The sequence below is a fragment of the Canis lupus genome, chromosome 11 (assembly GCF_011100685.1).
Source record: "Canis lupus familiaris isolate Mischka breed German Shepherd chromosome 11, alternate assembly UU_Cfam_GSD_1.0, whole genome shotgun sequence".
Taxonomy (NCBI): Eukaryota; Metazoa; Chordata; class Mammalia; order Carnivora; family Canidae; genus Canis; species Canis lupus.
Window position 1 is genome coordinate 51,480,836 of NC_049232.1, and position 16,695 is coordinate 51,497,530.

General features: G+C 53.8%; 1 protein-coding gene across 1 annotated transcript in view; it reads right to left on the bottom strand.

Moving 5' to 3' along the window:
- The window catches only part of CNTFR (ciliary neurotrophic factor receptor), a 29,265-nt gene extending 16,106 nt beyond the window's left edge, over positions 1-13,159 (bottom strand). Inside the window, exons 1-2 of the mRNA NM_001003353.1 lie at positions 13,134-13,159; positions 1,297-1,381 (exon numbers count right to left, since the gene is read on the bottom strand). Of these exons, the coding sequence (NP_001003353.1) occupies positions 1,297-1,381 (85 nt within the window). The 5' untranslated portion in view covers positions 13,134-13,159. The remainder of the gene's footprint in view (positions 1-1,296; positions 1,382-13,133) is intronic.
- Positions 13,160-16,695: the final 3,536 nt, after the last annotated feature.

The following is a 16,695-nucleotide window of genomic DNA, read 5'->3' on the forward strand; positions in this document are numbered from 1 at the left end:
GCATGGTCACACATAAATAGACAATGTCACACACAAAGCACAGCCCCCAAGGATACAACCACACAGAGAAATGCATTCGAACAGGGATGTGGTCTCTCACTCATGCACAGAACCTAATGGACAAGGACAGTTATACACGCTCAGAGATGTGGACTTAACGCTCAAGCCCTTGGTCACATGTGACTCTTGCCTTTACCCAAAATACAGGGCAGGAGCCACACCAATGGGAGGTCTAAGCAGATGAGACCAGCAACCAGAACCTCAGACAGACTGCCTGCAGGTGGGAGTTAATGGGCTAGCCTGGTGGTCCTTTCAGTCCCTGCCCACTGGGGAGCAACCCTGGGGTGGGTAAGGTTCTTTCTGGGTCTCAATGTCAGTCTCACAAGAAACAAGCCACAGAAGCCTTGATCCATTGCCCTCCTTGAGCCCATAGCCTTGAGGGTGGCAGGATGTGCTGTATGCCTAGGCCGCAGCAGTGCCTCCACCCTCTCTGCCTCTACCAACTCAGCCAAAGTTGGCAGGGGGCAGGACCCACCCAAGGGGAGAACTCCCTACAACTTAGAGCTTGTTCAAGGAGATTCAAGGTCAGACCTGACACTTGATATAGCCATGGGAGGTGTTGCCTTAAATGCAGTTTGAGCACTGGTGGTCAAGTTAAGAGGGCGCCTGTTTCCCAGCAGGGGAGGGGCAGGATCTTGCTTGGTTGGCTATGGGAAGAACTCAGCCCTCACTGCACAAATGCTAGGGGGAGGGCAGGAGGCTGTCCCCTTCCTTAGTGTGCCAGCCCTCTGGTCATCTTGCCCGTCCCACATCTCGTTCTCAGTCTACCATCTCTGTCTCCATCTTCCCTTAGGGTAAGGGAAGATAGTCTCAGCCTCTGTCTCTCTCAGTGCCTTCCACTGCACTCCTCCCACAAACTCCCATTTCAAGTGAAATCCCATTTCAAAGATACTATAGGGCCCTATCCCTGGCAGCCCCCAACTCCCAATCCACCCTCCTGTACCCTACATCCACTCTAGTGGGAAGAGGAACAGATCATCAAGCCAGAGATACCACTGGCACAGGACCACATGGAGTGACTGGAGAACTGCGTATAAGACAACGTCAGTGGGTCACCCAGCATATCAGTGTTATTTAACTCCTGGATGTTCGTGTGGGATAATGCCAGCATGTGCCAGTGTGTGGTCGTGGGTGGACGCACACAGCATGTGTTGAGGATGGTTCATGCTCAGCTCTGGGTGGAGGTCAGCCAGGAGCACCACTCCGCCCCCCAGAATCCTCTCCTCCCGCACTCACCCTGAGGACTGTGTCTCTGGGCGTAGACCACGGCAGCAGCGGCAGCGAGCACAGCACAGCAGGCCCACGGGACAGGAGCAGCCATCTGCTGGGAGAAATAGGGTTGGCGGGGGAAGGGGTGGCATCAGCCCAGGCAGGAACCTCCTGGGGACCCCCTCCCTGTTCTCAGGCAAGACTGGGAGATCCCAGCCCTAGAGCTAGGGCACCTTGACCCCAAATGCCCTTCTTAATGGGGCTCAGGATTCTCTTTCAAGCAATAAAAAGCAACATTATTGGCATCTGTAGGCAAAGGTTTGCTAAGATGGTAGAAGGCAACCTACAGTGGTTTGTTGTTCGATAAGGCTGCTGGCTGCAGGATGTAGTCAACCACGGATGAGTTATGGAACATTGGTAATGCTAAGGCCATTTTTCTAAAAAAAAATAATAACTTTACTGGTGAGGTTGGCTAATTAGCTATAAGCATTACAAACTGAAAGGGTAGTATTTGAACTTAACAGGAGGTCTGTAGTTCTCCAAATTGCCTTGAATGGAAGGCCCCCTGCTGTGCTCCTGGGAAGAGAGCCTAAAACCCGGATGCTCAAAAGCCCCTTGGAGGCTCTGAAGCCCTAATATCTGCACCCCCCACCTCTCCATGAGCCTTGCCACTGGACTCTGGGATGTTCACAGCAGCAGGGTAGCAAGGTCAGATGTGACTTTTGCTTTAGTGTACAACAACCATGAGAGAAAGAGGGTATTCACATGTAAGTCCTTGTCAGGGGCCCCAGCCCATCCTTCACCCCAACACATGCCCCAGGAGCCTGAGACCCTCAGCCCAGATGTGCCTCAATGTCTACACATACCTGTGCAGGTACACAAAGCATAGTCAGAATGTCCCCAGAAGCCAGCATGGATCCAGGGGCCCCCTAATCTGTTGTCCTGTTTCATGGGGTAGATCCAGCTGCCTGCCCCCCACTCTACACCAGCACATGATCACAGGGAAATAACTATTTCCTGCAGAAAAAAAAAAAGCCTCAAATATGACTCTCCGATTCCAGTGTAAGGAGAGAAGGGGACTGTCAACCAGACAGGAAAAGAGAGCTAGAGAAAAATACTGCCAGACACCCAACCAGGGTGAGTGGTACTATCAGAGATATAGCCTGACACACCGCCAATACACTGCCCGAAACAACCAGTGTCCCAGAGAAAGAGCTCCACAACAGCTGGAGATATACTAGGATACAGTGTGAGGCACAATCAGATAAAGCCCGAGAAACAGGGAGCTATCACCAGATAACCAGGCAGAGGCATGGTCAGAGAATAACTGACCCACAACCAAAGGATCCACCAGAAATACTATAAAATGCCTGGCTAATGCAAGCAGACATACCACCAGAGAAAGAGCAAGAAACACAGGCACAGAAACCATCAGTGACATAGGAAGAGAGCTAGAGAGACTGTCAGAAACCTTGCCAGAGAAATTGCCTGACACACAAGCAGAGAAATACCAGAGAAACAGATAGACACAAACAGGCATACACCCAAAAAAACAGCTAGAAAGAGAGCCAGAGACATAGCCAGATGCTCAGTCAGGAAGTATCCACACCACTAAAAACACTGCCAGGGACACTCAGACACACAGACACACTGCCAGACACAGCCAGAGACACTGTCAGAAATACTGCCAGACAAACAGCCAGACATACAGCCAGAGAACTGCCAGAGAAACTGCAAACAGAGCTACAGAGCAGGGAGGAGACAAATGTGGGTGTCAGCCTGTAGCAGTGAGTGGGAGAATTGGAGAAAATCTGACTTCCGGGGGCTCCTTTATGGGATAGGGCTCCTGCCTGCCTATGGCTACACTTACCCCTCAACAGGCAAGTACCCCCCAGTCTGCACCTGGTTTCCTCTAGCCACAAGAGCAGGTGCTCTGACCGCCCCTCCCTGGCACAACCTGTCTCTCTCCAGGCCCCATGTGGCTTTGGCCACTCCTCCCCCATCAGTGACTCCCAGGGCTTTAGCTACCACTTGGCCTAGCTACTGCTGACCCTCAGCCACTTCCCTATCTTCAACTACTCCTCAGGCCCAGAAGGTTAAGACAACGGCCAATGTCAGTCAGCAAGGAGTAGGGCCAGGAAATGAACCCAGGGACTGTCTGAATTCAGAGGGAAGGAAAGAGGAAGGAAGGAGAAAGAAAGAGAGGCAAGAGGCACAGGGCTACCTGGTTCCCCACCTCAACCTCAGCATGTAGCCCTCAGAGGCTCCCCCACCATCTCTGCCATCTGTCCATGCCTTTCTCCTCACAGCCAGGAAGATACTCTAACTTCAGGGCCAGGCCCCACTGCCCACCACATGGGAGCAGGAACCAGGGCCTGGGAGGCAGAGGGAGGGGAACAAGGTTAGATCTCAAGATGGAAGAGGGACAGTGTGGCCGTCTGCTCCCAGCTCATTCTTGCTCTCAGTTGGGAGCCCAGGGGCAAGGAGATAGCCTGGCATGAGTGTGCATGCATATAAGCGTGCACGTGCACACACATGCCTGTGCACATACACACACACACTCAGGCCCCCCTCAGGGGGAGGGGTGGCTTCTTCATCAAAGTCGCCTCCATCAGCCCGATGAGTTACTGTAAGGGCCGGGCCCTGGGCCAACGGGGCTGCAGCCATGGGAGACGGGCGCTGCCGAGAGAGCCAGAGCCGAGTGCTGCAGAGAGTGGGGGATGGGGTACCGAGACAGACACAGCATGGCTGGGGCACCCAGGAAAGGCAGAGACTCAGGGAGGGGGCGGCAGAGAGGCAGGGAGAGAGGGAAAGCCATGAGGCAAGACCCAAGGGACAGGAAGAGACCAAAATGCGGAGAAATGGGAGAAGAGACCCAGGAAGAGAGAGAAAGGGACCACAGGGGATTGGGAGAGATTCAAGGGCAGAGGAAGGGACAGAACCAGAGATGGCCTCTGTGCTCATCCTGGAGCATCTCTCTCAGCTCCACGAGTTCCCCCAGTGCAAAGGGAGGATGGTGTCGGTGCAACCTTCCTGGAGGAGGCTGTAGAGCTTCTCCTCCAGGCGATCCAGGAGTGCAACCAGCCCCCAGGGAATAAGGGTAGACTAAAACCCCACCCTACCCCACCCCATCTCTGCCCCTGTAGATCCAGAAAGCCCTGAGCCAACTTCCTTTCAGAGTCCCAGCTGGGTCCATTCCCAGGTAGGGAGGCTGAGGCCAGAGGCATTCAGGCTATACTCCCACCCTGCCCTAGCTCACCTCAGGCCACCCATCCCAGGGCAAAGAGCATCCTCCCCAAGAATTTTCCAAGTCCACACCCCATGGCTCTGGGATAGATCTGGAGGATAAATCCCATAAAGCCTCAGATAGGGGCTATGCAAACTGGCTGAAGCTCTTTGTAGATACTGCCATGGATCGGCCTGGCCTCCAGCCCCACCCCCACAATGAGGAGGCAACAGAGGGCACTCCACTGACTTGAAAGGAGGCCAGTACCTAGCAGCCCACGCCCTCTGTTAGCACAGGGAGCCCAGCACCTCTCCTGACAGAATCTCACAGTGTCATCATCATACACACACAGGTGACACGCCAAGAGACAAACCGTTGGCCCCCAGCTTACTGTCACTGTCTCACTGTGACACAAAGACACCATTACACAGTGGGAACAACACCCAGTGAAGATGACACAAGTGTATAGTTGACAATGACACACAGGTGTTGACAGTCATTACAGTGACCATGCAGTGGGTGACAGTCATAAACGATGACAGCAACAAATGGGGCAATGACACCTGTTGACACAGACACAATCACAGATGGGGCAATGACACCTGTTGACATGGACACAATCATAGTGATGGTAACCTCAGAATCAAAAATGCAACAAAATCAACAGTCACATAGAGTAACAATCAATGACGGTACATCCACAGTAACACAGGGATGTTGACAGACTCAGTAACATGGATAGTCACACAGAATAATAGTGGCCTACAGTAAGATGGGCACCATGAAGGCTGACAGTCATTAGCAGTGACAGGCTTTAGATTGAGGACCTCAATGACTCAGTTTGAGTCTGGCTTAAGATCCAGGTCCCAAAACCCCTCTTGCAAGCCCCAGCAAGGTCTCAGGTGCCCTGTGCCCCCAACCCTCACCACCTGACCAGCTGAAGGCAAGACCTGAGGGAGGGGAGGTATGAGTTTGGAGAGCTCCTATTTATCCTTGCATAAGGTTACACAGGCCCAACTCTCAGGAATCCATGCCACATTCAGAGCAGGGGTGGGGGGTCTAAGCATCACTGGCTGGGGCCCAGCTCTAACTATGTGTGAGTGTTGATGTGCAACAATATGTTCTGACTTTAGGGTGTTAGTTAATGTGGGTGTGCTGAGGGTCAAGTAGGCTCAATCTGGTCTGAACAATGAATGAACAGGCCCGTGTGATATGCCCCAACATTGAAATCCAACTAAAGTCCCGACCTGCACTAATGACCCCAGGGTCTAGGACCAGGATGAGGTCAGCATTCCTATCTGAGCATGGCCAATGTGACATCTTTACAGATTCTAGTCCACCTAGGTAACTCCAGACTCCAGAATCCCTCAGTGTGAGGAAAAGACACTTTATCCTGGGACCTTGCCCCCTTTCCCTCTTCCCACAACAGCTGTAAAGGACCCATCCTGAGAAAAGGCAAGAACATAGTACAGGACACAGCATGGACTATATGACTCAAAAGCCTGGGGAACTCTAGAGGCCTCAGACCTGCAGAGGAATTAGGGTGGAGCAAGGAAAAGAGACATCTTCACTTGGAGGTGGAGAGAGAAAAATCAGAGAGCAGTGGCAGAGGCAGAGACAAGGATGTGGTGGGCAAGGAGAAGCAGCACTGGCCGAGGGGGAGCCTGGGAGAGACAGGGCTGGCTGGAAGCTCCAGGAGGGGGAGGAGAGGCTAAGACCAAGAGGCCCCCAGATCCCACCAGGCCTAGGCAGCCTGGACAACGTGGGTGGTGGGGGCGGGGGCAGAGGCCTGAGCAGTCCAGAGGGTGTTGGGGGTATATAGGCTGAGGAGGGAGGCCTGGCCCCTGGCAGCTGGCCCTGCAGACCCCTCACCAGGGAGGGGCATGGGCCGGGGTCAGGGGCCAGCTCCTGGGTCTTGGGCTGGCTGGCCACTGGGAAGGCTCCCACCCCTGTAATGTCTCTACCTATCTCTGAGTTTCTTGTCTCTGGCTCTTTCTCTCTGAATCCACACCTGGCCCTCCTCTCAGCTCTTGGTGCCCTCACCCCAAAGGGCATAGGAGCCATGCCTGGGTTCAGGATTCAAGCCTTATCTCCTCCTGGATGTATCTCCACCCACTCCAGGGTCAAGCCCCAGTATTCAGAGGAAAGGACCCCACCCAAATATAGGCCCCCTTCTCCCCCCATAGAAGGGGGCAGGAGAAGCTCAGCACCAGTGGGAGGGGGGCCAGGAGGGAGGCAAGGGGAGCAGTCCCCCAGCTCCAGTCGCTGGCTGAAGTTGTGGAAAAGCAGGCGGCCCAATGTGAGTGAGTTGGGGGGGGTGGGTATCCGCACCTGCTGTTGTGACCTCCACAGCCGGAGATGAGGGCCTGGGGGGGACAAGATTCCTATGGATTTTGGCAGCAGCCTGGACTCTGAGTGCTCAAACCCCCCACTTCCAGCCTCTTGCACCGTGGGGACCCTGAGATCAGCATGTGCATGCCCTGCTGCACGTGTGTGCAGGCGTGTTGTAGGGGGAGCCTGGGGCCTTCCCATGATGGGCCTGGCTGGGCAGCAGGGAGGTGTCTGGGGGAGGTGGGAATCTGAATCCTACCAGCCCATGCCCACAATGTGGAGCCCTGCTCAGAGCTCTCCATGCTGCCTGGCGACCTGGCATGGGCTTGAATGCACACATATATGCAGGCCTGGGCTACAGCAACCCTCTAGGTGCAAAAGGTCTGGGCTTTCTCCCTCAAAAAGTCATCTGGACCAGCCCCCTGCCCTTCAAATGGAGAAAAGGAAAGAGCAGATAAGCATGTATCTTCCCTTTGGGCACATGGCCTCTGGACAACTTCACAGAACCTCGTGTACAAGCACCAAATCCCCTATCTCTTAGCCCCAGTCCAGGGTCTCTTCTGGCTTCTAGAAGAATCAGGAGGACCCCTCTACCTAGAAAATAGAGCCATGCACCAGTCAAGTTAAGTTCGCCGGAAATGGGGGATGCTCTTCTTGGAGGGACAGACCCTACAGCGGGAGGTTAGACAGCTGGAAGAACTCCCATTCATGATGGGGGATGGGCAGAGCACTAGGGTTCAGTGAGATTTCCCTTAACTAGGGCAGGCGGGGGGCGGGTTGCAGGGGGGCAGTGGCTCTCCCAGCTGATAAGGCAGGGCAGGAAGGAGGCTGCAGGCTCTCCATGAAGAGAGAAGAGTGGACAAAATAGCTTTCCAGACTTGGGGGCTGGGACAAAGACCTACTTGCCTCAGCATCTCTCACTACACCCTACCCCTGGCCCCCTCACTGTTATGGTGCAGACACACCCTCAAAGGCCTATGCTTGCAAGCTTGTTGTACAGGCGCGCGCGCGCGCACACACACACACATGGAGGAGAGCAGCACTGCATATGAAGCATTAGCTTCTAACAAAAGGAACTGAAGATGATCTTTCTGACAGAGCTAGGGCTGATTGGGAGGAACAGAAACTTCCCGTCTTCATGTAATAGTGTCCTGTTCTCCCTGCCCCCCCTAACATGCATGCACACTACACACACTACTTCTGAGGAAGCTTCTGGTCGGCTGGGCAAAAGCAAGCCATCCTTCCTCCCCCTTACTCCCTCCTCACAGTGGGGAAGCCAGAGCAATCTGTTCCTGATGGGTAAACACAGGCATGAGTACGTGCGCACACATGCTCACACACACAACAGCAATTCAGGGTCACACAGCACCCAGAGCTCACTTCTCCCTGAGATGCAGCACATACTTGGACTCTCACTACCAGCTTGCGGAGCTCCCCAAAGCCCTCCCTTACCTCTGCATACACAGGGCCTGAGCTTCAGAGAGCTTCACAGACACACCCCGGCGGCCTCTCATGGGCACTGGCACTCAGAGTTTCCCATTGTGACCACACACCTCGGCCTCCCACATGGACACCCACTGCCACAGCTTCACACACGCTGTGCATGCACACACGTATTATAGTCACACACGCAGACTCTCACGCGCGCTCACTCAAAACAGTCACAGTCTCACATATGGATGCCATCACATGTTCAGAACAGTCTATCTTCTACATAGATACCAGTGCACCTTCAGAAACTCAGTCCCCTAGTCGCCCTCAGCCTCTCATGCTCTCACATCCAGCAGTGGGAAATACAAAGATACACACTCCCGACAGTCATTCCATGCTAGGACCTCAGATTGCCCAGGCTGTACTTGGAGGGTGGGGGCTAAAGCTCAGGGTGGCCTAAGGAAGGAAAGAAAGAGGAAGTTTCTTGGTCCCAAAACTGCAAGTAAATATAATTTTCTAGGTGGCTCCTTCTTCCCTTGACCCTGCTTTCCCAGCATTTGGGAATAAGCAGATATCCAGGCCAGACAGTACGGGGTGAGGAAGCCCCTGGGTGAAGAGATGGTGGCACTGGGAGTAGCAGGAACCAGAAAACCTAAGAAATCAGCCCACTCCCCAGTCCCCTCCTGCCTTCCCAGAGCAACTCCTCTTGTCCAGGATGAGGATCAGCAACAGCTCTCAGCCTAGCCACCTGCTGTGTGATCCCAGGCCTCTTCAAAACCTCTCTGTGCCCACAACTATCTGTAGTGCACCTGTCAGGCCTGACTGCAAGAGGCAAGGTAAGGAGAAGGAGATGTGGCCCAGACCTTAACCCCCAGCCCCTGCCAAGGCCCTGTCATCACTGTCAGGCCCAAAGAGAGATGGGGACAGCATTGGCCAAGCCAGTGCTCCTCTAACCGCTGAGGACAAGAATTCTAAAGCGTCCTCGGACCCTGTAGCCCTGCCCCCCATCACAAGAGAAGATGCTGTGTCGCTGTCCAGGCAGAATGGAATCCAAGCTGTGCTGGCCAGGCCCCAACCCAGGAATAAATGGCAATGCTGTTGACATCCTTACCACTTGCCACTCCAGGTGTAGTTTGGGCCCTGATGCCCTATCCTAAAGGGAGCATGATAGGCTCCAAGGAAGCTAATCAGGGCAGCAAACACCAGACAGCAGGGGAGGACAGAAGGAAGGAACCCGGGTAGGGCAATCCCATAAAGCCAGGTGATAGGGACTTAAGCAAACAGTGCCAACAGAAGAAATCAGGAGGGAGTGTCTAGGGAAATCAGGTGACACGGCCCAAAAGAACACGGGGACCAAATGAAAGTAGGCAGTGGGGACTAAAGTTTGCTAGGAGGTGGGGACAAATGAAGCCAGGCAAGAGGCCCACAGGATGTGAGAAAAGAAAGATTATCAAGAGCTCATCCCCCTCTGTGTAGATGTCACCCCCATACCCTGGGCCTCATTCTCAGTAGCCCCCTTCCCACCCAGGTGGTGGTCCCCTCCCCCAGGCCAATGGACACAGCCAGAGCCCCCTCCTCTCTCAGAGGCCTGGGCCGTTTGCAGCCAATGGGCCCCGGCCCCATCCCTGGGACCTCAGGAAGTCCCAGTCCCTCCCACCGGCTGCAGAGGCAGGGGGTTGGGGGGGGAGAAAGAGAAGAGAGACAGCTTGGCAGGGGGAGCGCGCCGAGCAGCCGCGGGGGGCGGGGGCCGAGAAAGGAGCGGGAAGCTCCGAGGCGGGCTGGCGGGCTGGTGCGGGCGGGGGCGTCTCAGCGGCGGCAGTGGGGGTGACAAGTTCTCTGGCCCCGTGGCCCCGCGCCCACTGACCTGGGTCCCCGCGCAGGCGCCGGGTCGGTGCCTCCGGCGCTCCGTGGGTCCGCCCGGCAGCCCGTGGGCATCGGGCCCCCGGGGCTCGGGGCTGGGGTCCAGGAGGCCCGGGGCCGGGGGGGGGGGCAGGAGCCCCCCGCAACAACACCCAGAGTCCGGGCGGGCGGGCGGGCCAGGGGCCGAGCTGAGCTGTGAGCAAGCGAGCGAGGCGCGAGCGGGCCGGGAGGAGGGGAGGAAGGAGCGCGCCGCGAGCAAGCGAGGCGAGCTAGCAGAGGGAGCGAGTGAGGGACGGCAGGCAGTGAGGTCATCCTTTGAATCTAATTGTCTGAGTCAGGAGGAGATGTGGCACTTGATGCTGGGGGAGGAGAGGGGGAAGGGACCCTCGGCTGGGAGCCGCGGCCCCTCCTCACACCCAGGGCGGCCGGGGCCTCCCTTCCCCCGCCCAGGGTGAAGTTGCCTCAGGCCAACTACAAGGGACCCCTGCACGTCTCAGGGTTGACTGACCTCTACAGACAGGGGGGGGGGGGGGGGTCAATAAGTCATGAGATGTGGGACCCAGTCCTACATCACCCCTGGAGAGTGACCATCTTCCTACTCTCTGGAGGTGATGGCCACCTCCACCCAGGCCCAGGTGATGTTCAGAAATTTCGGAGGTCACTGGGAGCCCCCAAACCTATCCCTAAATCTTATTCCTATCCTTTGAGGATAAAGGGAGAACTTCAGCCAGCCTTCCAAGTTGCCTTTGCACACTTTAGGAGCATGGAGCCCCCAATTCTATTCCCCAAGTTACTTCTTTATCTGGGAATTTGGGGGAATCTGGACATTGAACCCTAGCTCATCCTCCTGCCCTCTGAGAAACACTGCACTTTGGGAGGCCTGACAACCCCCAACTGACCCCAAAGTTCTCCCTATTCAGCATGCCCTACTCTTCAGAAAGGGCAAGAACCGTGTCAGATTCCAGGGCTACTCTACAGTGGGGGTGAACAGAGACAAGATGGGCCCTGGGCCTGGTAGCTATGCAGACCCATGCATGCACATATAAGCACATGTGCACATGTGTAAACACACAGGGGGGAGCGCCAAGCAGCTGGGGATGCTCATACCAAGGGCCACACACTCCTCCCCTCACCCCATGGGGGAGGGGTGATAAATATTTAAGGGGCTTTTAGCTCAGAAGGGGCTGAAGCTGGAGGAGGGAGGGGGATCCACGATGCCTGATTAATGGGGTTACAGGCTTGGATCAATCCATCTGCCCGCTGCTCCCTGCTCCCTCCTCCCCCCTCCTCCCTCTCCCTCCCTCCCTCGGCCTAATGCGCTTTATCAGGAGACGCTTTTCTGACTTGGCAGCGTCGGGTGTTTTAAATAGACCCATTTAGAGCAGGAGTTGGGGAAGAAAGGGGGGGGGGAGGGAGACAGAGATGATTCAGGAGAGAGACAAGCCCGGGAAGAGAGACTGGGAGAGGAGAGACAAAAGGAGATGCAGAGACATGGAGATAAGAGACTGAGGAGACTTCCAGGGACACTGATATGGGAGGTGGGTAATAGGAAGCCAAGGGGAAGCTATGGGGCCAAGGAGCAGAAACTAAAAAGAGAGGAGGGGGTGAGGGAGGGGGAGGGAGAGAGGGAGGAGGGAGGGGAGAGGGAGGGGGAAGGAGAGAGGAGCCACCAGCAGGGGGGGGTGGGGGGGCGGGGACGACCGGGAGAGAGGCTCTCTGCAAGGGCTGAGGGCTAGCCTGGGAGACAGCAGATATCTTTTATTTCCAAAAACAGTTTTTCATCCACTTTGTTAAATTAAAAAGCTGTTTTTAAAGTGGTGCTGGAGGTGCTGCAAAGGGAGGGTAGACAGAACTGCCAAGTCTTCCCTCCTAGCCTCCTCTTGGGGAGGGGCACAGAAGCTGCCTAACCCTTAACCCCCCAGGGGTGTTCTCTACCTCCCCTGCTCTCTGGTATCCTCTGGGATCCAAAGAGATACAGTCAGGGCATCACAGCTACCGTTCGTTGGCAGAAAGACCGTCTGGCCACAGTCCCTCCTGCTGCAAGGAGCCCAGTCTTGCCTGACCACTACTAGCCTTCTCTTCTCCAGTCCCAATTCCAAATAGATAAGGTGTTCCCAATTGTAGGGGAGGATTTTGTGCCCTCACAGCAGTAGCTCACTTTACCAACAAGCCATGAGACTCCTCCCAGGTGTGCCCCCTATAAATATTTATTATCTATTGTTGTGTTAATCTAAACTTCTATCAGATACTCTACCCTAGTCCTTGGGTCTTCTGGGAACAGAGAGATGGGAAGCTTAACTCTCTACAGCCCCCTGAAGCCTCCCTTCCTCCTCTTCAGAACCCCAACTCCATTTTAAGTCTCCTTTATGGCCACATGTTGGCCTGGGATACCCCACCCCACCCTCAACAACACCCCAGACCTAGTTCTGAAGGGTCAGTCAGTCGGCCCAGGAGTGGGGCCGGGAAAATGGCCAGTCTGTTTGGGAGCTGAGATGAAAAGCCGACTGGCCTTTGTGGGCCTCTGGCGGGTTTTGGACAATAGGCCCTTCCGTTCCGCTCCAGCGCCTCAATTCCTTGGACGCCCCCACCCGGGGCTGCCAATCGGGGGCCTTGGCTGGCCTTAATGAAAGGCAGGGCAGGGTGAGTCAAGCCCAGCCCCATGGCTGGCCCCAGAAGATTTTGGAATTTCCGACCCCCATCCCATCTACTCCAAGCCCAGCTGCTCCCCCAGTCAAGCCAGAGAGATGCTTTAGGGGCAGAAAGGGAGCCAGACAATGAGACAGAGCATACTCTCACGTCCAGGATTCAGCCCTCTCCATGCAGACCTGGCTTTGCCCTTCCTCTTTATGGACCTGTCATAGGGGATGAAAAGCCTCAGGAGGAAGAACAGAGGGAGAAAAGGAAGGGACTTCAGGCCCTCCTTCACTCACATTCCCAAACCTATAGCCCCACCACACCAGCCTAATGCCTGATTCCCTGGAGACTGACCTGCCTCGTTTGGGTCCCCAGCACATACCTCTTCACCACCGGCCGTACACGGAACACATCAATGTCCTCCTTCTCCAGACCAACTCTTTTCAAGACTTCCAAAACCAAGGGGACAGGATGATGTGACAAGGCTGGATTCTAGGAGGGCAAAGGGCACAAATCAGAGGTCACAGAGAAGCCACGGGCCTAAGTCCTACTAAGAACTCATTCCATACAACCTCAGTGAGAGAAAGGGAGACTGAGGCAAGTAGCAGATACCTGTCTACAAGAGAGAAAGTTGGGAATAGTCCAGATTCCCTCCAGCACCCCTTGATGACTTCAGGTTCTAAACCACAGGGACAAAGGGAGGCCAGAAGTGGCCTAACACCACACATGCATACATACCCACAGACAATCCAAAGTCCCCACACAACCAATTCACAGGCACAAGTACCTCCAATCACACACTTTCACATGTGGCCACTGGCAGGGCAAAAACTCCCACCATCATACTATCCTCTTCTTTTGCCTCATCACCATGATTTATTGAGCATCTGTTATGTGCCAGGAACTGTGTCAAACACTTTATATGCATTATCTCATTTAATCTTCATGACTTCTCCATGAGGTAGGTTCTATTATTATTCCCATCTGACAGTTGAAAAAACTTGAGATTCAGGGAGGTTAAATAACTTGCCTAAGACCATACAGCTGATCAGTTCCAGAGCATAGATTTGAGTCCAAGTCTAGTTGCAATGCCTTTATGCTCTACCAGTTTACCTCTGCAGTTCTCTCTCTTGCCTGCGCAGTGCCTTTTCCAGTAATAATAGTAACAGCTAAAAAAAAAGAAAATAGTAACAGCTAATGTTTGTTCAGTGTTCTTAATGAGTCAGATGTAATAAGCACCTAACATACACTTTGTACCGAATCAGCAAAATGACTTTGCAGGTAATCCTGCTTCCATTTTACAGATGAGGAAACTGAGGCTCAGAGATCAAAAGCACCTTGTCCAAAGTCACACAACTGGTAGTTGATACCTAGAAACTAGTTGATATAGGAGCTATTATACTCAGGGCTGTCTTGAAAGCCATTATTGCTTCTATGGGCTCCAGTCACTTAACAGAGCCCTCGCCTTCTACAAGACCCCAGGAGATCCTCAGGGTCCAATTTCCTCTCTCTCCCCCAAAAAACAGGTCCCAGATGTGTCTGACAAAGGCATGATTGGTCTAAACACATACCCATGAGAAAGGGACTCCATATCCCATCCAACTCTGCCCAAAGATGCAACCAGGAAGAGATGGCCACAAACTAAGGTATTAGAGACAGGCTGGCTGGTGGTAATAGATATAGACACACCAAGAAATAGGCCCCAAGAGAGGCAGACAGAGAGGAGGTGAGAGACAGAGAGACACACATCAAGCCAAAGAATAGTCAGGAAAGGAGACCATAGAGGGAGAGGAGGGTGCAGGTTGACATGAAAAAGCACAGACAGATACACACTAAGACAAACAGACACAGACATACATAAAGAGCCCTCCAGGGGCACCTGGCTGTCTCAGTCAGTAAAGCATGTGTCTCTTGATCTTGGGGTCGTGAGTTCAAGCCCTGTGTTGGGTATAGAAATTATTTAAAAAAAAAAGAGAGAGCCCTCCAACCTTCATTAGAAAAAAATTGTGTAAGCAAACAAGGCTCAGGCTGTGTGTGGCTTGTGTGTATGTGTGTGTGCACACGTGTTGGGGTGGGGGTATGCATGGTCTGTATCGCTACGCACATTACACCAGCTGCTTCCAGCAATTTCATCTGATTAATAATAAATGCCCCATAATTACAGCTGCTCCCCCAGCCCTTCTTCCTGTTTTTTTGTCAGCTGCCGCCAGGCCAGCCCCCTACAGACCCCCATGGCCCTCTCCATCCTCACCTGCTGCCTTCTAGGAGGCTGAGGGGACATAGGCTGATGGAAGAGGCCAGACTCCCAATGTGAGAGGGAATACCCATCTCCCTATTTTGGATCAATGCCCTCTGCCTCTAAGCAAAAGATCATCTCCCTTAGGTCTCACTCAATGCTCCCCTACCCTGGGTATAACATACTGTGCCCCCTAACATGGCCTAGGGGCCCAAGTCTGGGAAGCAGAGAAATGAACTTTAAACTCCCCTTGCCTACTCTTTCTCACTTACTGGCTGAAAGAAGTCTTCATTCCCAAACTTCCCCTATCCTTGGAACCCCATAGGCCCAAAAAAGGAAAGGACTAGTTTGGAGGCCCCCACCCCATCATTCCAACCCCAGCAGCCCCAGAATTTCTGCCTACTTGTGTACCCTATGTTTTGGACACTCAGTGGCTCCACCTCCATTCCTGAGCCCCCCACCAGGTCCACCTCCTTCTAGGCCTCCCACCCTAGCTCTCCAAGGCAGCTCTATCAGAATCAGCTGCGGGTTTGTGCTGATCTGTTTCTAATCGCTGGGGCCTGGTTCACGCTTGCCCCCCCCCCCCCAATATTGATTCCATTATTTGGAGAGTCATTGACGTCAGGGACCTGGATGAGTGCCAAAACCGCCTTCTCTCCGAGCCTGGGCCAGGGCCCAGCCCCCCCAATCCTACGATTTCACAGAGGGGCCCAGAAAGGTCAGTTTACAAGCCAAGGTCACACGGCATCTGCCCTCAGAGGCTGGGCTCTTCTTACCTTTTTGGGACCACTGTGCAGCATCCATCTCCTGGAAAAAGGGGATACACAGAGGCCTGAGGGTCAGAAGTGAGGTGGGAGCCTATACAAGGGGGTGTGTAAGAACCTCACTGGGGCTCAGGCTTCAGGGAACGGCTCCAGGAGGTAGGGATGTGGACAGTAGCTCAGAAAAGGCTACTTAGAGATTTTTTTCTTTCCCATAGACTTATTTTTTTTAAAGATTTTATTTATTCATGATAGACACAGAGAGAGAGACAGACACAGGCAGAGGGAGAAGCAGGCTCCATGCAGGGAGGCAGATGTGGGACTCGATCCCGGGTCTCCAGGATCACGCCCTAGGCCGAAGACAGGCGCTTAAACCGCTGAGCCACCCAGGCTGCCCCATGGACTTATTTTGGACATCCTGAGGCTGGACTTGAAATGGTTACTACTGACTACTTAATTTTTATGTCTGATATCAGATGTATCTTCAAACTCTCCAAGAAGGAAATTCTTTGCAGTGTAAGATAACAGATTACCCCAAATGTTGCCGTAATTTGGAGAACTGGCACCACTCATTTTATAAATCTTTGTTCCATATATAAAACAGAGGCTCTGTCTCCTATGTATCTCCTGCCCATGCTGCCTCAGTTTCTCCATACTCTCCAGTGTCTCCCAGCTCTGTGTCTATCTTATCAAGATGCAGCTACTGCTACACCAGCCCACATCAGCAACTCCTAAGCTCTGACTAGATAGGGTATTTTTAGGCTCTGAACCCCGTGTTCTCAGACAGACATTAATAACCAATATGATTTGTGGCTCCCACAGTAGCTAGACAACCTCAGAGCCTAGGCTCAGAGGTGGGGGTCCACTGCCTTGGCTAGAGTCCAAGAAATCCTGACCTAGAGAGACCAAGGGCCACATTCACAGTTGCATGAAGCAAAAGGACCTTC